At 58.4% G+C, this 20,575-nt stretch overlaps 1 protein-coding gene across 1 annotated transcript in view; it reads left to right on the top strand.

The window, feature by feature from the left end:
* The window catches only part of DHX37 (DEAH-box helicase 37), a 30,377-nt gene that overhangs the window by 7,866 nt on the left and 1,936 nt on the right, over positions 1 to 20,575 (top strand). The window contains exons 4-23 of the mRNA XM_057526966.1: positions 1,501 to 1,846; positions 3,970 to 4,118; positions 5,274 to 5,366; positions 7,097 to 7,193; positions 8,086 to 8,199; positions 10,247 to 10,348; positions 10,572 to 10,686; positions 11,290 to 11,385; positions 11,590 to 11,672; positions 12,390 to 12,537; positions 12,990 to 13,066; positions 13,387 to 13,619; positions 15,723 to 15,834; positions 17,210 to 17,316; positions 17,469 to 17,657; positions 18,075 to 18,199; positions 18,293 to 18,409; positions 19,677 to 19,849; positions 20,199 to 20,313; positions 20,438 to 20,575. Coding sequence (XP_057382949.1) covers positions 1,501 to 1,846; positions 3,970 to 4,118; positions 5,274 to 5,366; positions 7,097 to 7,193; positions 8,086 to 8,199; positions 10,247 to 10,348; positions 10,572 to 10,686; positions 11,290 to 11,385; positions 11,590 to 11,672; positions 12,390 to 12,537; positions 12,990 to 13,066; positions 13,387 to 13,619; positions 15,723 to 15,834; positions 17,210 to 17,316; positions 17,469 to 17,657; positions 18,075 to 18,199; positions 18,293 to 18,409; positions 19,677 to 19,849; positions 20,199 to 20,313; positions 20,438 to 20,575 — 2,729 coding nt within the window. The remainder of the gene's footprint in view (positions 1 to 1,500; positions 1,847 to 3,969; positions 4,119 to 5,273; positions 5,367 to 7,096; positions 7,194 to 8,085; positions 8,200 to 10,246; positions 10,349 to 10,571; positions 10,687 to 11,289; positions 11,386 to 11,589; positions 11,673 to 12,389; positions 12,538 to 12,989; positions 13,067 to 13,386; positions 13,620 to 15,722; positions 15,835 to 17,209; positions 17,317 to 17,468; positions 17,658 to 18,074; positions 18,200 to 18,292; positions 18,410 to 19,676; positions 19,850 to 20,198; positions 20,314 to 20,437) is intronic.

Below are 20,575 nucleotides of genomic sequence, written 5' to 3'. Positions count from 1 at the left end.
TGCAGTGACCCGTGTGCTAAAATGCCTCAAATGGGTGGAGGCCTCGGATAATGCGAAATATCCTACACTGCACAGGACGGCAAAGTTCTTACTCCAGGATGCTGGTGTCCTCCTGCAACGCCGAGTCCTGCGTTACAGGTCCTTCCAGCTTTTGCAGGGACGAGTAGGCTAGAAGTTGTCATCAAGGAGGTCAAGGGTTTGATTTAGCCGATGAGCAGGTTTTGTTTGGTTCACGTAGCGTCATTAGGCATTTGGATCTTTTGCACACGTATGAGTCTCCTAGGGCTGCGGTAACAGGTCACCACAAACCGGGGACCTTGAAACAAGAGGAATTTGTTCTTGTGGTTCTGACCGCCAGAAGTCCAAAGTCAAGGCGTTGGTGGGGTTGGCTCCTGCTGGAGGCCAGAGAACCTGTCCCAGCCTCTCCCCCAGCTTCTGGTGGCTCCAGCCATCCTGGGCGCTCGCGGCTGGTAAACACGTCACTTCAGTCTCTGCCTCATCGTCACGTGGCATCCTCTGTGTGTCTTCCATGGCCTTCTGTCTGTGTCTGGGTCTCTGTTTTCTTTTCTCTTTTTCTTTTCTGGCCACGCCGCACGCGGGATCCTAGTTCCCCGACCAGAGATTGAACCCGTGCCCCCTGCGTTGGGAGCACGGGGTCTTAACCACTGGGCCGCCAAGGAAGTCCCCTGGGTCTCTGTTTTCTTATGAGGACACCAGTCATTGGATTTAGGGCCCATCCTAATCTAGTATGACCTCATCTTAATGACATCCGGAAGACCCTGGTTCCAAAGAAGGTCACATTCTGAGCATCTGGGTGGCCATGAATTTGGGGGAGACACTATTCAACAGTCAGCATTTAAGAATTAGGAGATTTCACATTAAAATCCAGGGTCCGCCCTGGCCTTGACCAGTTGGATGATATGGCCACACCAGCTGGCCTTCCCACAGAGCAGCCGGCGTTAGATGGGGCCCGTGTGCTGCCCCCAGCCCGGGCCCCTGCCCACTGCTCTCACACTTGGCCCTCTCTGCTCATTTCCAGTCCTGGCCTGTTAAGCCTTGTGCGTTTAACGACTGCTTATCCAGTGCAAACTGCATCTCAGGCTCTCCTGTGGGCCCTAGGAATAGAGCAGTGCACAAAAATTAAATTTCTTCCCTTAAGAAGCTCACATTTTAATGGTGGGGAGATGGGCAGTGATCCAGTGAATACATATATATTTAGTGCTGGTGAGCACTAAGCAGAAAAGAGCAGGTAGAAGAGGATGGAGGCGGGTGGGGGAGGTGATTGAGGCTACACGGTAAGGGAAGGTCTTCCTGAGAGGCGTCCTTGGAATCAAGTAAGGGAGCAGTTGTCTTCAGGGAGCATGGACAGCAGGTGCAAAGGCCCTGCGGCAGGAAGGGGCGTGGCCTTTGCGTCCTGGCCTCTGAGGAGCCTGCAGCAACCCAGAGCTGCTTCAGGTTGACTGGCCCGTCCTAGGGTCTGACTTCTGGCTCTCCCGGCAGGAAGCCCGACGACGTGGCAGCCCAGGGTCTGGAGAAGATCAGCAGCCTCAGCGGGGCCCACCGGAAGCGCCACTACCAGGAGGCAGAAGAGGAGGAGTCTGAGTCCTCAGCGGAGTCTGGACCCGAGGAGGCCCCAGCGGACGGGCCGGCGGAGGCCGGTGCAGCGTCGGCCCCAGCGCATCTGCCACCAGCTCCGCCCGGGGCCAGGGGCCAGAGCCCAGTGCCCAGCGGTCTGGCCGAGACTCCTGCCCCTCCATCAGCTCCTCCTGCGGCAGCCTCTGCCCTGGCCAGGCCCCCAGCAAAGCCCGCCGTCTTCATCCCCGTGAACCGCTCCCCCGAAATGCAGGTTGGCCTCGCTGGTGTTTGATTAAGAGCTTAGGTGCTCAGGTCAGTGCTGTGAGGGGGCTGAGGGTGCAGAGAGAGGGCCTCCCAGGATCTGAGCGGGCTGCGTGGCCTTCTGTGCCTCGGTTTCCTTGCCTGGAAAAGGGGGATGGCTGTACCCACCTTGCAGGGTTGGTGTAGGGCTGACGAGCGGGTGCCCGGCACGTGGTCGGGGCTGCTGAGATGGGTGTCTGCTGCCTTTATCATCGTCTGGTCGCCGTCACCTTCAGCCTCTGACTGCAGGTCCTGGTCCAGGCATCCGCTCACTGGGACAAGAGCTTGGGCTCTGGAGTCAGCTGACCTGGAAAGGAGTACTGGTTCCCCCACCTTCCAGCTCATTCTGGGCCTCGTTTTCGTCTGTAGCATGGGGGTACCCGTCTACTCACAGGGCCTCCGCCTCTGTACACTTCGTATCCTTGTCTGGTAAAATGAGGGTCTCACTGGGTTGTCATGACAACAAGATTCAGGGAGGTGAAGCCCGAGGCCCATGGAACACTTGGGGAGCCATGAGGCTGGTGATGCCGCAGGGTCTGGCCCATCGCGGGTGGTGGTTCCGTCCACACGTTTCCACAGAGCGCGTGCTGTGGGCCAGCACAGGAGGCGGAGCGATCTGCATCTCCGAGCTCTCGGTCCAGCAGGGGAGACCGAGGTCGACCACACGTGGGACAGGAGCCACGGAGGGGAACATCGGGTACCATGAGGGGGGAGCACAGGAGGGCCTGGCCTCATCAGGGGAGGCATCCGGGTCGGGAGCTCAGGGGCCAGATGAGAATAAGGGGGCCGTCCCACACCGAGAAGTGCATGAGCAAAGGCCTGAGGCAGAGGGTTCCTGGGTCTTAGAGCAGCTGTTTAAAACCACAGATTGGATTGTGGAAATGAGGTGATTTCAGTCACAGGTACGTTTGTGTGCTCATGTATAAGCAGTTAGGGTGAGCTGACCGCTCTGACAGACCCTGAAGTGCCACTGGCTTCATGCCACGAAGGTTTCCTCGTAGGTGATGTCAGAGCCCAGTGCCGTCCGCTGCAAGTCGGGGCGTGAGATTCTGCTCCACACGGTCATTCAGGAACCCGGGCTCCGCCATCCAGTGTCCCTGGTGCCCCCTGGGGTTCATCCCCTGCCTTTCTCTGTGGTTTTTCCATGTGCATGTTTTTAAGCCTAGGTTTGCCTGTTTTTATAAGCGGCCTCACATCATATATATTTTTCAGCACTCTGCTTATTTGTTAGTCGGCCTTGTGTTCCTGAGATCTATTTATCCGTGTAGATGTATGTCACCGAGGTCCGTTTGGGTTTTTTTTTTTTTTCACTGCTGCAGAGCATTACATTGCGTGAATAGAGCACAGTTTAAGTACCCTTCTCTGGCTGGGCATTTGGGTTGTTTTAGCTTTTTGCTACCATCTTCACTGCTGATTTAAACACTCTTGCCTTTTTCTCAAAGCCACAGGTACAAAAATTTGGGGGGGAGCAGCGTTTACAAACTGGAAGTCACAGCCATTGTGGGGTCATGAGATGGCCAGCACCTTTTTTTAAAAAAAAAAAACCAACGGAATGGAATAGAGATAGAGAACAGAATTTTTAAAATTAGCGTGCTAGCATGCTTCACACATAATAAGGGCAAGCAGGAGTTCACGAAACTTCTCCTTCACTGAGTAATACTTGTGTGAGCGTGTGTGTGTGTGTGTGTGTGCACGCGCACCCACGTGTGAGCACCTAGGAGAGGAATCGCTGTATCTCACATTCTCGATTTTGGTAAAATTAGCCCCCGGTTGTTTGCCGAAGTGATTGTGCCGTAAGTGTAGGCTCCCACCAGCAGCAGGCAAGAGTTCCTTGTGCCCAGAGGGGCTTCCCTGGACCACGCTGTCCCCGAGGACCCAGCCCATGTCTCTGCCCCTCCCCAGCCGTCAGGGCTTCCGTCCTCCAGCGGGCGCACCTGTTCCCCTTGGCTGGATGCCGGCTGCTGCCTTTATAGGAACCACGTCACCCTACGTAGTCTTGCTTTGAGCAAAGCCCCCCGTCCCCTCCGCCCTTCTGCAGGGGACGACAACCCGCCACCCCCATTCCGTGAGCGCTGACTTCCCCTCTCTCGCCAGGAAGAGCGGCTGAAGCTCCCGATTCTCTCTGAAGAACAAGTGATCATGGAGGCAGTGGCCGAGCACCCCGTTGTCATCGTGTGCGGCGAGACCGGCAGCGGGAAGACCACCCAGGTGCCCCAGTTTCTCTACGAAGCAGGCTACAGCAGGTGGGGGCTGGCCACGGGGTCCCCCGCAGGTCCCTCAGGTGACAGTGAGACGTGGTCCCCGGAAGTTGTTAGGAGCACGGGCTCCTGGGGATCTAATTCCGGCTCTGCCGTTGACATGCTGTGTGACTTGGGGCAAGCTCCTTAACATCTCTGGGCCTCAGTTTCCTCAGCTGTGACATGGGGTTCATCACTGCACCTACTTCACGGGGTTGTTATGTAGATGAAATGACTGAATTTGTGTAAAATGTTTAGGTTGGTCCCTGGTGGGAGGGATGGCCCTTCCGACCCGTGTGTGTCAGGGTCCCCAACACCACCCCCGGGTTCAGCAATTTGCTGGGAACACTCCCAGGACCCAGCATGTAGTTGTACTCATGGCTGTGATATGTTACAGTGAAGGACACAAAGCACAGCCAGCAAAGGGAAAGGCTCACGGGGTGAAGTCTGGGGGAACCAGGCACAGGCCCCCAGAGCCCTCTCCCAGGGCGGGGGTCACACAGGACACGCTTCATTGCCCGTGTGAGGTGTCATCAAACAGGGACGCCCAGTAGAGGCTCAGCGCCCAGGGTTCGTACTGGGGGCTGGTCACACAGGCGCCCTCTGCCTGGTACCTACCCAGTTCTAGACTCCCCAAAGGAAAGCAGGTGTCAGCATGAGCCACCTTGTCTGTACAGACAGTTCAGGCGCAGTGAGCCCCTCTCGTCCGTCAGGGAGAGGCGGGAGCCCTCCTGAAATCCAGGATCCCAGACGCCAGCCAGGGGCTGCCCTGGACGCGGAGCTTTGTAGGGAGAGCAGCCTCGGGCCTGCTGGGTCAGCTCTTTTCCTGCCCAGAATCCACCACCTGTGCCCTGGGTCGGTTCTGTGGAGGCGCGCGTGCTCGGCTGGGTTGGACAGGCCCCCCGGCTGCGGGCTCAGGTCCACCTAGGCCTCGTTCTGTTTGCGGCTGCCCGGATCCCTTCGCCCCGTGACGATCGTAGCGTCTCCCGTAGACTGCCCTGTGGGCCGTTCCCTTTTGCTGCTGTTCAGTGATGCTGCGGTGCCTGGCCGGGCGCGCGTGGCCCGTCGCCCCCAGTGAGGGCCGCGTCTGGAGCCGTGTGTGACTTCGGGGCAGACGGGTGGGGCGGAGCCCTGCTGATGCCTTGTGTTCTCCTCCCCCAGTGACAACTGCATCATTGGCGTCACGGAGCCCCGCCGAGTGGCCGCCGTGGCCATGTCCCAGCGAGTGGCCAAGGAGATGAATCTGTCGCCGCGGTGAGGGCTCTGCCTCCTGTGGGAGGGTTGGGGTGGCCCTCTGGCCCCGCCAGACCTGAGCCACGGTGCAGGCCCTCGTTCCCCCGGGGGGCGCCACGTCTGCATCTAAGCACAGGGCGGTCCCTACATGCCGACGGTAGGACCCTCCTGCCAGGGGCGCCGTGGAGCAGGGACGAGCCAGCCAGGCCCTTAGCGAGGGGACAGAGTGGCCCTTACAGGGCCTTGAGGGCAGAGCAGAGCAGCAGGTGGCCAAAGGCAGGCAGGAGGCGGGCAGCGTGGCCGGGTTAATTTACAACTCAAGTTTCCAAAAGGAAAATCCTCTCCGGCAGTAAGTCTGCAGGACTTGCCTCGGAAAGCAGTTTGCACACAGCATAGCCCTGGCCTGAGGATGGCTCGGCGCCGTGTTTATAGCGCAGACGCCTGGGTCTCAGCCCAGACCGTCCAGTTCAGGCTGGAAGGGGTGGCGTGTCCGGTGGGGTCTGAGACTCAGAAAGCACGGAACTGTAGGGGATACTCCGGCGGTCCAGTGGTTAGGGCTCCGCGCTTCCACTGCCGAGGGCCCGGGTTTGATCCCTGGTCAGGGAACAAAGATCCCACAAGCTGTGCCACGCGGCTGAGGAGAAAGAAAAAAGAAAGCACAGAATCGTATAGAGGCAGAGTGCCCGCCGTCCACGCTGTCATCAGATGTTTACCGAGCAGGACCTGCCATGGGTCAGGCCCGTCCTGGCTCTGGGGACAGAACCCTGCCCCCGCTGGGCCCAGCACGCAAACTGGGGAGCCTTGTTCTGTTTGCATCTTAGGTGGGCGAGGCGCCCCCAGCTCCCCTCCCCCGTGGCAGCCACCACTGCACATTTCCTGTGGATCCTTCTAGACAGTTCTGTGCACAGACAGGCAGTTCTGTGCGTCTCTATTTCTCGCTGTCTGGCGTGAATGGTTCATACTGTTCACGCCTTTCTGTATCTTTTTTGTGCCATTTCAGTGCGTATCTTGAAACCTACAGTACATACAAAGCTGCCCCTTTCTTTCATTCTCTTCAGCTTTTTAGTGTGAAATCTTCAAGCGTATACAAAAGTGGAAAGACTAGTATGATGAGCCCCCATGTACCCGAGACCCAGTTTGGAGCAAGTCTCAGATCTCGCATCATCTCAGCCTCAATATTTGACTGCGGGTCTGAAAGATTATGAGTCTGGGGGTTTTTTGGGTTGTTTGTTTTTTTGGCCGCGCCCCGAGGCTTGGGGAATCTTAGCTCCCTGACCAGGGATCGAGCCCGTGCCCCCTGCAGTGGAAGCGCAGAGTCCTAACCACTGGACCACCAGGGAAGTCCCTGTTGTTGTTTTTTTTTTTTTTTAAGATAAGGACTCTGAAAACATAACTGCAGTACCGTCACCATCACTAGAGTATATCATAACTCCTGAGTGTGCTCCGGTCCGTGTTCCCATCTCCCGGGTTGTCTCCTAAAGAGCTTTTACAGTTGGTTGTTCAAATCGGGCTCCAGCAGGGTCCGTGTGTGTGTTTGATTGACATGCTCTTCACTTGCCCGTGACAGCTCCTGGAGAGGGAGGCGGGGCGGGCCGGTGTCCGGGCCTTGCTGGGGGAGCCGGTGGGCCCTACCCTCGGCCGCCTGCCCAGCGGGGCCAGGCCTGCTCCTCTGCCCACCTTGGAGTGGCCGCACGGCTGCAGCCCCAGGCAGCTGCAGCTCTGGGGGACCGAGCCGTAGCCTGTGCCCACAGGGTCGTCTCCTATCAGATCCGATACGAGGGAAACGTGACCGAAGAGACCAGAATCAAGTTCATGACCGACGGCGTCTTGCTCAAGGAAATCCAGAAGGTTGGTTGCTCATCTGGTGTCACAAAGCAAGGCTGGTAAGCATGGGGGTGGGGGGCTAGGATGTCACCTGAGATGTGAGCAGTGAATGTTGGCGAAGCACTGCGTTTACCACCGTGCTGCTGTGTGACCTTGTGCAAGTTACTTAACCTCTGTGATCCTTGGTTTCTCGATCTGCAAGCTGGTACCTTCCTCCTAATTGCTTTGAAACAAAAATCGTGTGACGCACGAAAGCACCTTAGCACACCACCTCGTAAGTGCTCATTAAACGTGAACTTGTATTTTCATTGTGGTTTGGTTCACAGACTGTGTGTTAGCCAAATGCACACTGCTTCTCTTGGGCTGTATGACGTCCCCCGGGCAGGGGTCACGGGGGAGGGCAGAGGTGACTCCTGCCTCTGCCTTGAGGCCACTGGGACGGTGGCTGTGAGTGTCTTGTGGCGTCCGATGACCCCTTTCTGTATGGCATGTGCTGAGCTCTTGCCCCTGGTCCCCACCCAGCATCCCCTCGTTCCTGTTTCCTGCCTGCCCTCCCCGCCCCACGGGCATCTGCATTTGGTAGCTCAACTCTAATACATCGTAGCTGCCTTTTCTCTAGCGATTTCTCTGCCAGGGCCCGGGCCCCGTGCTGTGTACTTTACAGACAGTAATTGTCATTGAAACTTCACCGTGACCCCATGAGATGGGTCCCATTGTCCCATTTGACAGATGAAGAAAGAGGCCTGGGAGGTGAAGCAACTCGCCCGGGGTCATAGGCCAGGACGCCCCGCAGGCCGAGAGCTCCCGGACCTGTGCCGGCTACCACAGGGGCTCCTTGAGCAGGCACTTTGGGTGCACAGTGACCCTGGGGAGCTCAGGCCCGGCTGGCTGGCCTCATCCCCGGACCTCCCCGCAGGACTTCCTGCTGCCGAAGTACAAGGTGGTGATCATTGACGAAGCGCACGAGAGGAGCGTGTACACCGACATCCTCGTCGGCCTCCTGTCCCGCATAGCGTGTCTGCGGGCGAAGGTAGGTGAGGGCACCGGGGAGCCCCGAGGCCCCGGCCACGTCCACACCCGGGCTGCTGCCGTGAGAGGGTCTCCTGGGACAGGACCCCCGAGGCCCGGTGCTGGGCTGCGGGTCTTGGTGTAAACAGACCCCCCCTGGGTCCAGCCTCATCCGCTGTGACCCCCTCTGGGTCCCCGCCCGGGGTCCAGCCTCATCCGCTGTGACCCTTCCCTCTGTCCAGAGCAAGAGGCTCAAGCAAGGAGACCGTGGTGGGCCAGGCCCCACTGCAGCCGGCCTTAAGACGGCAGCCAGGCCTTTGGAACCCGCAGCGCTGGTGGGGCCACCCAGCCAAGCCCTTGTGCTCCGCGTGCTCTGAGATGCTTGCCCTGCGCCCGGCCTGGGGTCCGCCTCTGCCTGCATCTCCGCCACCCCAGATCAGGCAGAGGCGGAGGTCAGAGGGATGCTGCCCTGGGTGGGAGCTCTGTGGAGCAGTCCTGTTCTGGCCCCCGCCAGTCCCGCGACAGGTTGACACTCTACCACGCCCAGTTCTTAGAAGTGCAGAACCTTTGTCAGATAGACATCAGGTCTGTGTGTGCTGTGTGCCAGGCACCGAGCACATCGCAGTGAACAGGACAGAGGTTCCTGCCTTTCTGGGGTTTCCATTTTCATGAGGGCAACTGACGATAAGCAAACTCAGAAAGCCTGTGAGCTGGTGACGGACAAAGCCGGGGAGAGGGGGCAGTACCAGGCAGAAGGTGGAGGGTTGGTAGTGAGAGAAGACTCACTGGGAGGGTGACCTTTGAGTGGGGGGCTGGAGGAAGTGAGGGAGTGAGGAGGGGTGCCGGTGGGAGGAGATTCTGAGTATTGAGAACAGCCGGTGCAAAGGCCATGGGGCAGGTGTTGGCCTGATATCTGGGGTTTTTTTTTTATGACTTTATTTTACGTAATGGATGCACTTACAGTGTACAATTCAGTGTTTTTTAGCATATTCAGAGTTGTTATATCATCACGACGATCAACTTTAAAATATTTTTATCACCCTGAAAAGAAACCCTGTACCCTTTAGCTGTCACCCCCGTCCTCCTACACTCCCCCCATCTCAAGGCATCCATCAGTGTACTTTCTGTCTCTATGGATTTATCTATTCTGGATATTTCACGTATATGAAATGACACAACATGTGGCCTTTTGTGATTGGCTTTTTTCACTTAGCACATTTTGAAAGTTCATCTCCATTGTAGCCTGTGTCAGTGCTTCATTCCTTTTTATGGCTGAATCATCATGTGTGGAGGGACCACGTTTCATATATCCATTCATCTGTTGGAGGATAGTTGGGCTCTTTCCGCGTTTTGGCTCTCGTGAACGTCTGTGTCCGGGTCTCCGTGTGGACTTGTTTCCTTTCGCTTGGGTCTGTGCCCAGGAGCAGAGCTGCCAGGTCCCATTTTGTTTATTTTTGGCTATGTTGGGTCTTCTTTGCTGTGCGTGGGCTTCCTCTAGCTGCGGCGAGCAGGGCTACTCTTCATTGCGGTGCGCAGGCTTCTCATTGCAGTGGCTTCTCTTGTTGCGGAGCATGGGCTCTAGGTGTGTGGGCTTCAGTAGCTGTGGCACGTGGGCTCAGTAGTTGTGGCTCGTGGGCTCTAGAGTGCGGGCTCAGTAGTTGTGGCTCGTGGGCTCTAGAGTGCGGGCTCAGTAGTTGTGGCTCGTGGGCTCTAGAGTGCGGGCTCAGTAGTTGTGGCGCACAGGCTTAGTTGCTCCACGGCATGTGGGATCTTCCCGGACCAGGGCTCGAACCCATGTCCCCAGCATTGGCAGGCAGATTCTTAACCACTGTGCCACCAGGGAAGTCCCCTCGGGGGGGGGGGATCTTAAGGGCTCCTTTAACAAGACACTGCCGCCCACTTCTTCCACTTTTTCTTAGATCTTTGGCAACCAGAAAGAGGATTGAGGATTGGGGCGGGGTGGGGCTGGAGGGAGGCCGGGAGGGCAGGGCAGGTCTCCCCCAAGGCCCCCCCCCGTCAGTGTTCCTGGCCCCGGGCGGCTGTGGGTCCCCGGGTCTGTCGTCCCCCAGAGGCACTTGCCGCTGAAGCTGCTCATCATGTCGGCCACGCTGCGGGTGGAGGACTTCACCCAGAACCAGCGGCTCTTCGCCCAGCCGCCCCCGGTCATCAAGGTACCGCCCAGGCCGGGGTCTCAGAGCGCCGGGGGAGGCCGGGCCCCTCTGTCAACTGCGACAGAGCGCAGGACGCCTGCTGTGGGGGAGATGGATGGGATCGTAGCACCAAACGGAGACCTTCATGGTCACAGAGTTCAGGGAAGGGGAGGGCCCGGGCCTGGGCTCAGGTCACCCCTGACCCCCGACCCCCGACCCCGTGCTTCCCTGGGCATCCTCGTAGGTTGAGTCCCGGCAGTTCCCGGTGACCGTGCATTTTAACAAGCGGACGCCGCTGGAAGACTACAGTGGGGAGTGCTTCCGGAAGGTCTGCAAGATCCACCGCATGCTGCCCGCAGGTGAGGCCCTGGCCAGGAGGAGGCCGGTCCTCCCCTCCCAGACCCGGGGGTGCAGGCAGCGGGGCTCAGGTGGTCACTTGGCCTCGCTGTGCCTCAGTGTCCTCACTGGTCCCAGAGCGCTCACAGCACCTGCCCTGCCACGTTCCGCCCCAAGGATTGCGAGGCTTCAGGGGCTAACTGGGGAGGGGGTGAGGGGGTGGAGGGTGCCTTTTGTCCCCACAGACACAGGGCAGGCGAACAGGTGTGTCCCACCTGAGTCTCACTCCTGACCCCCTCGCAGTTCTCACCACATCCCCGTGGCACGTGCTCCGTTAGTTCCGTTCACCAGGTGATGGACACTCGGGTTGCTCCCACTTCCCCGGAGCAGAGCTGCTTTCCCCGTCTTTTGGGCTCACACCGGGGGATGGGAGGCCGGCTCCCACAGTAACCGTTTAGCTCCTCGTCCCAGCGCCCTCGGTGTGTGGGCAGCTGCCCGTTGCTCGTTTGGGCCTCTGCAGCCCTGGTTTGATCAGCACTTCCTTGCGCCGCAGCTCTCAGATCAAGGCCAAGGCAGCGTCTGCTGCGTGAACGAGCAGGTCACGGTGGGGCTGGTTCTCCCCGCAGGCGGCATCCTGGTGTTCCTGACGGGGCAGGCAGAGGTGCACGCGCTGTGCCGCAGGCTGAGGAGAGCCTTCCCGGTCGCCAGGCACAGGCCTCCAGGTAACCCCAAGCTGAAGCCCCTCCCCCAAGAGGCTGGGGGCGGTCAGCCTCGGCTTCGGAGCCTCCCCCGGAAGAGCCAGCCCTTTGCGCGCCCCCCCGTCCCCCCAGTGAACGGTGATCGATGCAGTGACCTTACCCTGGACCCTGATGACCTGGTACCAGCCACAAGATGGCTTTCTCCCTAACTTGCTCATCTTTTCCCAGGAAAGGACGATCAGCAAGATTCGGTAGAAGAAACGCGGAGGTTTAAGAAGTCGCAGGCTCGGGCGAGGAAGGCCAAGGCCACGGTGCGTAGAGGCCGGAGGGGGCAGCTCAGCCTCTGCAGCCGCCTGGTCCGTGTGGTGGCCGCTAGCCCCGTGTGCCTGCACAGGTGTAAATTCAATTAAAGCCACAAATAAAATTAACATTCAGCTCCTCAGTCGTGTTAGACGCATTGCAGGTGCCCAGTGGCCACCTGGGGCTGTGGGTGGCCTTGTTGGGCAGCAGGGGGGTCTAGAACCTTCCTGCTGTGGAAGGAGGGGTTGACTGGTGCTGCTCCGGAGGCTGCAGGGTGGGCTGCGACTTAAAACATTCCAGGCTCCCTGTATTGGGGGGCCTGGAGGAAGCTTCTGGAAGGCCCAGCCCCGAGCCCTGAGCAGGGCCTGCATAGATGCCCAGGGAGGGTCGGACAAGGGAAAGGGACCCCTTGTGCTTGCTGAAGAGCTGGGGGGACGGGCCGGCCGGGCGTGGGGGGCATTCACCCCAGGGCGTCTGCACGACATCACTTCTCCTTTTACAGCGTGCCAGGCAGTGGTCTCAGTGCTGCACATGTGTTAGCTCGTAGCGTCCTCATGGCAGCCTTTCGAGAAGTCCCATGATCATCCCCAACTCTTAGATGAGGACACTGAGGCAGGACGTGGTCGAGTGACCTGCCCAGGGTCACGTGGCCGCGGGCTCTGCTCGCAACGCCAGCCTCTACGCAGGGTCCCTCGCAGCCCGCGGTGCTGATGTCTTGTTGACCGTAGATGCTGCCCCAGATCAGTTTGGACAATTACTCGGTGTTGCCAGCGGGCGAAGGTGACGAGGACAGGGACGCGGAAATGGACGAGGAGGACGAGGAGGCCCTGGGCTCCGACCTGGACCTGGACTTAGGGGACGACGGGCCGGACGGAGGTGGGACCCGCTGGGGCCTCTGCTCTCACCGCGTGGGCTTGGGTCGAGCGATGGGCCCTCCAGCAGCGAGCCCCAGGGGAGCTGGGGTTCCTGCTTGCTCTGCCCCCTGCTGTCTCCTGAGCTCCTGGAACCGCCTGACGCAGAGGAGGCCCTCAGGTCTCTGCTGTGCCCGTTGTAATGGGGGCGCCACTCCCGGGCTTGGCTTTGCTGGGTGAACGCAGGCCTTGGGGGTTTGGGGGGGGGGCAGAATCAAGCCCTTAGGGGTCCCCACACAGGGCCTGGGACTCTTCCGAGGAGGAGAGACTGCAGCGTGGCTGGCTTTGCCGACCCTCTCTGCCGGTGCCCAGGGTTGAGCCCTGGCAGCGGGGCTGCAGGGGGGCCTCTCTGGCGGAGCGGCAGGGGCGCTGGGCAGCGGGGGAGCGGGCTGCCGCAGGCCTCTGCCTCCCCTGCAGGTGAGCAGCCCGGCGCCTCGCTGCCCCTCCACGTGCTGCCTCTCTACTCTTTGCTGGCCCCGGAGGAGCAGGCGCAGGTAACTGTGCGGGGCCGGGGGTGGAAGCCCGGTGCGGGGCGCCCACAGGCGTTGAGGTGGGAGCAGGTCCGGCCCCGGTCGCCCTCCCCATCAGCTGTCCGATCGGCGCCCCAGGCTTTTGAGAGGGTATTGGGATCTCCTACTTGGAGGACGGGAACACTTCCCTCATTCAGTTCGGGAGCGGTGGCCCAAGGCGAGGAGAGTCACCTCCAGGCCCGGCCCGCCTGGCTGACTTCTTCTGACCTCTGACCCACGAATTCTTCCCTGGCTCTGGTGGGACAAAGGTCAGTTTTCTTGTTGCTCCTGTCCCCCCATCCTAGGTCTTCCAACCTCCCCCAGAGGGGACACGGCTGTGTGTTGTGGCCACCAATGTGGCCGAGACGTCCCTCACCATCCCAGGCATCAAGTACGTGGTGGACTGTGGGAAGGTCAAGACGCGGCACTACGACCGTGTCACCGGCGTGTCCTCCTTCCGCGTCACCTGGGTCTCCCAGGCCTCGGCCGATCAGCGGGCAGGACGCGCGGGCCGCACGGAGCCCGGCCACTGCTACAGGTGGGGCTCCCAGGGGCCCCTCCGGTGACGTTGGGGCCACTGTGCAGTGGTCACCCCCCCCACGGGCGAGGAAAGGGGGGTCCCGTGTCCTGCTGGCATCCGTCCTTCACACCCCCTTTTCTGTTGGCTTTCAGGCACTTGGCGTTATTTCTTTATTCTGTTACTGACGTCAGGCCCTGTGTTTATTAGCAGCTCGATTTTTGTTTGGTTTTATTAACACCTTTTTGAGGTAAAGTTCACATACCATAAAACTCACCATTTAAAGTGTACAATTCTGTGGGTTTTAGTATATTTTCAGTGTTGTGCAGCCATCACCACTATTAATTTTTAAACGTTCTCTTCACCCCAAAAGAGACCACATGTATCAGTTGTACCGATTAATCAGTTTCTCCCTGCATCTCCCTACCACTCCCAACCCACCAGCGCCCGGCAACCACTCCTCTACTTCCTGTCTCTACAGACGTGCTCATTCTGGACATTTTCTGTAAATGGAATCGGACAGTATGTGACCTTTTGTGTCCGGCTTCTTTCACTCAGCATCACGTTTTCACGGTTCATCCACACTGTTGCCTGTGTCAGCGCTTCATTCCTTCCAGTGGCTGAGTGACGTGCTGTTGCGTGGAGGGACTGCATCTCACTGTCCGTTCATCTGTTGATAGACTCCTGGGTTGCGTCCACACTTTGTCCCCTGTGAATAGTGCTGCTGTGAACATTCATGCACACGTAATTGAACGTCTGTTCCCATGCCTCTCGGGTGTATACCGAGGAGCAGAATTGCTGGGTTGTACGATGACTCTGTGTTTCACGTTTAGAGGAACGACCAGACGGTTTTCCACGGCGGCTACTCCATTTTATCTGTACATTCTCACCAGCGGTGTGTGAAGGTTCTAATTTCTCCACATCTCACCAACGCTTGCTCTTCTCTACTTTATAAAAATGGAAGTACGAGGTGGTATCTCACAGTGGTCTTGGTTTGCATTTCTCTAATGACGTTGAGCATCTTTTCACGTGCTTACGGGCCATTTGTACCTGTTCTCTGGAGGGATGTCTATTCAGATCTATCATTTCTTTTTTTCTTTTTATAGTGTTTGTTATTTTATTTTATTTACTTACTTGGTTGTGCCAGGTCTTAGTTGTGGCAGGCGGGCTCCTTAGTTGCGGCTCGCGGGCTCCATAGTTGTGGCATGTGAACTCTTAGTTGCGGCATGCATGTGGGATCTAGTTCCCTGACCAGGGATCGAACCTGGGTCCCCTGCGTTGGGAGCACAGAGTCTTACCCACTGCGCCAGCAGGGAAGGCCCTATCATTTATTTTTCAGTCAGGTTGTTTGTCTTTTGATGGGTGAGTTGTAAGTGTTCTTTGTATAATCCTTGTGTTGGACCCTTGTCAGAGGCATCACTGGCAAATATTTCCTCCCAGTCTGTGTGCTGGGTTTTGCTGTTTGTTTGTTTTTGTTTTTTTTTTGGCTGTGTTGGGTCTTAGCTGCAGTGTGCAGGATCTTCAGTGAGGCATGTGGGCTTCTCTCTAGCTGTTGCAGGCTCCAGGGCGCGTGGGCTCTGTAGTTTGCGGAACGCGGGCTCTCTCATTGAGGTGCACGAGCTCAGTAGTTGTGGCGTGCGGGCTTAGTTGCTCCGCGGCATGTGGGATCTTCCCCGACCAGGGATCGAACACACGTCCCCTGCATTGGAAGGCAGATTCTTTACCACTGGACCACCAGGGGAGTCCCTGTGTGCTGGGTTTTATTTGTTTGTTTTCAGTAGCTGTATGCTGTTCTTTTCAACGTTGCTTTACATTACAAAAGAAAAGAAAATTGAGAAACTATGCCAAGAAAACTCGTAAGCAATAAAGTAGTTAAAACGTCCCGAGTGCCGTGTGCCAGGCAGTTCTAAGCACTCTATGTGAAGATACCTGAGGTATCCTCACCAATCCCAACGGGGCAGCTGCTGTGTTCGCCCATTTCACAGGTGAGGAAAGTGAGGCAGGAAGAGGGTAAACACCTTGCCTAGTAAGTGGTGGAGTCAAGATTCAATGCCAGGTAGTTTGGCTGAGTTTCTTCCTTTTTTACTTAACATTTCTTAGTCTCTGGTGCTTCCTTTTGCTCAGACTCTATTCATCTGCGGTTTTTGGTGACTTTGAGAAGTTCCCCCCTCCTGAAATCACCCGGAGACCTGTCGAAGACTTGACCCTTCAGATGAAAGCTCTCAACATTGAAAAGGTCAGTTGCAGCCCTAGCCCTGCCATCACCCCACTGATCTGCCAGGGTACCTGTGTCCAGTCTGATGGGCAAGGGCGACCCCAGCCCCTCGTGGGCTGTTCCTCCTTCCCTGCGGCCCAGGAAGCCCTAGGAGCTGAGCCCTGTGGTGCTTGCCCAGCCCCCTGGCGGTTTCTTTTGGGCCCCCCACCTCCCCAGTGCTGCACCCACTGAGTGTGTCCAGGAGTGCCCGCCTCTGCCCTGTTCCGGGAGGGCTGGTGCGGGCAGAGAGAACCGCCCCCCTCAGCAGTCTCTCCCAGCCCTCCCTTCCCCCCAGCCCCTGACAGCCACGAGGCTGCTTTCTTGCTGTCCCTATGGATTTTACATTTTGGATGTTTCATAAAAATGGAATCATATGATATTTGTCCTTTTTTGTCTGGCTTCTTTCACTCAGCATCGTGGTTTGTTTTTTTCGGGTTTTTTTTTTAGCCAATGTAAACTTCATTTATCAGTTCAATACACAGTAAGATAATATAAAAGAGAGGATCATGCTTTTCACTGCTAAAAGTTTTTACATTAGTTATGTTTGGTATTTTATTTTTAGTGTCAAAGAACCTAGCTGACAGTTTGAATCAGAGTCAGTTTATTTCAGCAAATATTATAAATCGATACCTGTTTTATATTTCTGTTGTTTGGATAATCCACGGCTGAACTTAGCAGCGTTGTGTTTTAAAGGTTCGCCCACACTGTAGCTTGTGTCAGAATTTCGTTCCTTTCTATGGCTGAGTCACATTCCATCGTATGGATGGACCCCGGTTTATCCATCTATTGATGGATATTTGGGTTGTTCCCACCTTTTGGCTGCCGTGCCTAGGGGTGCTGTGAACATTTATGTACAGATATTTATTTGAACGCTTGTTTTGAGGTGGTCACTCTAAGGTGCCACCATCCCCGACCCCGGTCACTCCCTGTCCCCTGATCATCTCACTGTCTGGGCACATTTTCTCCTGTGATGACGTTTATTCTCGTGTGTACTCACTGGTCGTCTGCGGCCCCTTCTGGCTGAATGAAAGCTCAGTGGAGGCTGAATCCTTGTCTTGTTTTTCTGTCTCCATCACCAAGAACAGCCTCTGGCGCACACGAGGTGCTCAGTACAGTACGCTTTTGAGTGAGTGGGTGATGTGAATGAATGAAGGAAGAGGGCCTTTGGCGTTCCCCCGGCACGTGGACTTTGCGTGTGTCCAGGCCCCCGTGTCCCATGTTCTGAGCGTGAGTGGTGCTCGGAGGGCAGGCGGTAGGAGCCCCGTCCTCCTGCCAGGCCTGGCCTTGCTCCCTCCTCCGGTCCCCTGCTTCCTCCTCCGCACTCACCTGTCTCCTGCCGTGTCTCCCTGTGTCCCAGGTCATCAACTTCCCCTTCCCGACGCCCCCCTCCGTGGAGGCCCTCATCGCCGCCGAGGAGCTGCTGATTGCACTGGGTGCCCTGCAGGCGCCCCCAAAAACAGAAAGGTAGGGCAGGAGCTCGGGGGAAGTGGGGAGCCCAGGTCCCGCCCCGTTCTCTGCCCCTCCCCTCTCCCGAGCTGACCGAGCACCAGGCCTCTTGGTGCGGAAGGCTTCTCGTGAGGCCTTCCCCGCACCCATCGCAGACCTCCGTCCTCCAGGGTGAAGCAGCTGCAGAGGGCCCGGGGGAGCTGCCCCATCACTGAGCTGGGCAGGACCATGGCCACGTTCCCCGTGGCACCGCGCTACGCCAAGATGCTGGCGCTGAGCAGGCAACACGGCTGCCTGCCGTACGCCATCACCATCGTGGCCGCCATGACTGTCCGGGAGCTGTTTGAGGAGCTGGACAGGTGGGGGCCGGGGGCTGGGCGTTCGGGGGCCGCCTGCCCTCGGCTGAGCGATGGTGTGGAGCCTGGCCTCCTGGGGCATCACTGATTTGTTGAGTGGTCTTGTGCGAGACCCTCGCCCGCCCTGCGCCTGGCAGTCTTCTGATCTCTACAGATCTCTGGTTTTTGTTTTTGTATTTGACCACGCCGTGTACCTTATGGGATCTTAGTTCCCTGACCAGGGATCAAACCCGTGCTCCCTGCAGTGGAAGCGCAAGAGTCCTAACCACCGGACCACCAGGGGATTCCCACGATCCTGGGCATGTTGATCAGTGACCCCACCAGGCATTTTCTGGGCCCACCCTGAGTAACTGGCGTGTTCCCTGCCTCTGCAGCCGTGCGTGGCCAGGGCAACAGCCTGGGTGGTGTGTGTGTTCGCAGGCCAGCCGCCAGCGACGAGGAGCTCGCCAGGCTGAAGGGCAAGCGGGCCCGGGTAGCCCAGATGAAGAGGATCTGGGCGGGGCAGGGAGCCTCTCTGAAACTCGGGGACCTCATGGTGCTGCTGGGTGAGTGCCCTGCGTGGCGTGGAGTGTGGCTGGTGGGGAGGTCACGCGGGGTGGGACGGGGCAGCGAGAATGAGTGACCCCCCCCATCCACAGGCGCCGTGGGAGCCTGCGAGTACGCGGGCTGCTCTCCCCAGTTCTGCGAGGCCAACGGGCTGCGGTATAGGGCCATGATGGAGATCCGGCGCCTGAGGGGCCAGCTGACCGCTGCGGGTATGGCCCTACGCCCTGCAGAGAACTTGACCCTGTTGACATTTAAAGTCGCTTTTGAGTGACGTCATCCACATACTGTCGTTCTCCCTTATTCACAGATTCCACATTTGCAAATTCACCTATTCGCTAAAATCTGTTTTAGAGCTTGGCACTTTTGTGGTCCTTCGAGGACACGCACACGAGCAGGGCAGTGACACGTGCACGCTCTCCTGTCAGGCTGTCTGTCCATCTCATCCTTTCCTTGGTGACATCCCTCTCGTCACCCTTTGTCCCGGCTCTGGCCTGGACCAGCTGCTGGCCGCACCTCCTGCCCAGCAGCCTCATGCAGGGGTCCCTGCTCCCGAGTAGGGTCCGGCCCTGGTTTGTTTCTCCAGCAGTGGGAGGGGCCCCTCTTGCTGGAGTCGGGCAGCAGCTGGCGGTTCAGCCCCTGCTTTCCGCTCCTGTTGGTCTGAGCGGTGGGGACCGGACCTGTTTGAAGCCACGTTAGGGCTGGGCGTGGGTGGCAGGTCTTCCGCGTCCTGTCCCAGTGTTCTGCTTTCTTCCTGTTTCTTTCCTCTTCTCTCTCTTTTTAAGTTAAACAACATAGGTTTCACTGAAGGTTTTGTAGGGAAGACAGATTTACACTGCAGACCTCAGAACAGAAAGCCCTGGACTTCCCCGGCGGTCCAGTGGTTAGGACCCCGTGCTTCCACCGTAGGGCCATGGGTTTGGTCCCCGGTCGGGAGCTAAGATCCGCAAGCCCACTATCCCCACCTGCCTCCCCCGTGCTGCTCCTCTCGTTTTTCCCTGCCGCCTCCTCCCGCCCCAAGCAGCAGGGCCCAAAGCCCCACCTCCTTTCTCCCCACCTGCGAAGTGTTCCAGAGCTTCAGATCCTTCTCATGCAGAAGAAGGAGGCCTCGCCCTGCGGCTCGCGCACGGGCTCAGCAGCGCAGGGCCCTCGAGGAGAGAGGTGGTCTCCACACTTGTCCTGCTCAGAGAGCGTGACTCGTGTGTCATGTCTCCTGGCTGGGCGTGCTCCCTGCGCCAAGGCCGACAGGGAGTCAAGTGCGAGCTCTCGCGGCAGCACGGTCCGCCGCCCGCAAGGGAATTGGGGTTTTGTCCCAAGGACGAGGCAGACGTGGGTGTGGGTGGGCATCCTCGGTGGACGGGGGCCGAGATGCGCAGGTCGCTGAGGCCAGAGCTCCGAGCTGAGCGGCCTGGGGCCTTCCAGAAGGCCGGGCGGAGCCAGCCCCCGCCTCGCCTTCCTCACGCCTGGATCTCCCCCCAGTCAATGCCATGTGCCCCGAGGCCGGGCTCTTCGTGGACCCCAAGATGCAGCCACCTTCCGAGAGCCAGGTGACCTACCTGCGGCAGATTGTGACGGCCGGCCTGGGTGACCACCTGGCCCGCAGGGTCCAGAGTGAGGACCTGCTGGACCACAAGTGGAAGAACGCCTACAAGGTTGGACGCTCTCTGAGTCTCCCCACCCTGTGAATCCGTTTTCTGTCTCTACGGATTTGCTATTCTACGCGTTTCACACGAATGGGATCCTACACTGCGTGGCCTCTTGCACTGGCTTCCTTCGCTCAGTGCTGCGCTTTTTGGCGGGTCACGCTGCAGCCCGTGTCAGTACCTCTCATGGCAGGGTACGCGCTCCGTCGGTGGACACACCCCGCCAGGGTAGCCGTTCGTCGGTTGACGGACGCTCTCCTGCTTTCCTGGCTGAGGGTGTAACTGGATTCAGGGCGTCAGCCTCACCTGGCGCTCATGCATCCCCCAGACTCACGCCCACCCCCCGTCTCTCTCGCAGACCCCCCTCCTCGACGACCCAGTCTTCATCCACCCCAGTTCCGTGCTCTTCAGGGAGCTCCCTGAGTTTGTGGTCTACCAGGAAATTGTGGAGACCACCAAGATGTACATGAAAGGTAGCGCAGCTGGCCGGCCCCTTACCCGACCCGCGTGGCTCTGGTGAGCCGTGTCGCTGGACCCTTGAGGGGAGAACCCGTGAGCCCCTCACCGAGCCCCCATCCCTTCTTTCCCGGCCCCCAGGCATCTCGACTGTGGAGGTGCAGTGGATCCCGGTCCTGCTGCCTTCTTACTGCCAGTTTGACAAGCCCCTTGAGGAGCCGCCCCCCGCCTACTGCCCCGAGAAGGGGCGGATGCTGTGTCACCGGGCCAGCGTGTTCT

The sequence above is a fragment of the Balaenoptera acutorostrata genome, chromosome 13, assembly GCF_949987535.1.
Source record: "Balaenoptera acutorostrata chromosome 13, mBalAcu1.1, whole genome shotgun sequence".
In the NCBI taxonomy this organism is placed as follows: Eukaryota; Metazoa; Chordata; class Mammalia; order Artiodactyla; family Balaenopteridae; genus Balaenoptera; species Balaenoptera acutorostrata.
Note: the sequence above shows the minus strand (reverse complement) of the source record. Positions and strands in the feature narration are given on the sequence as shown.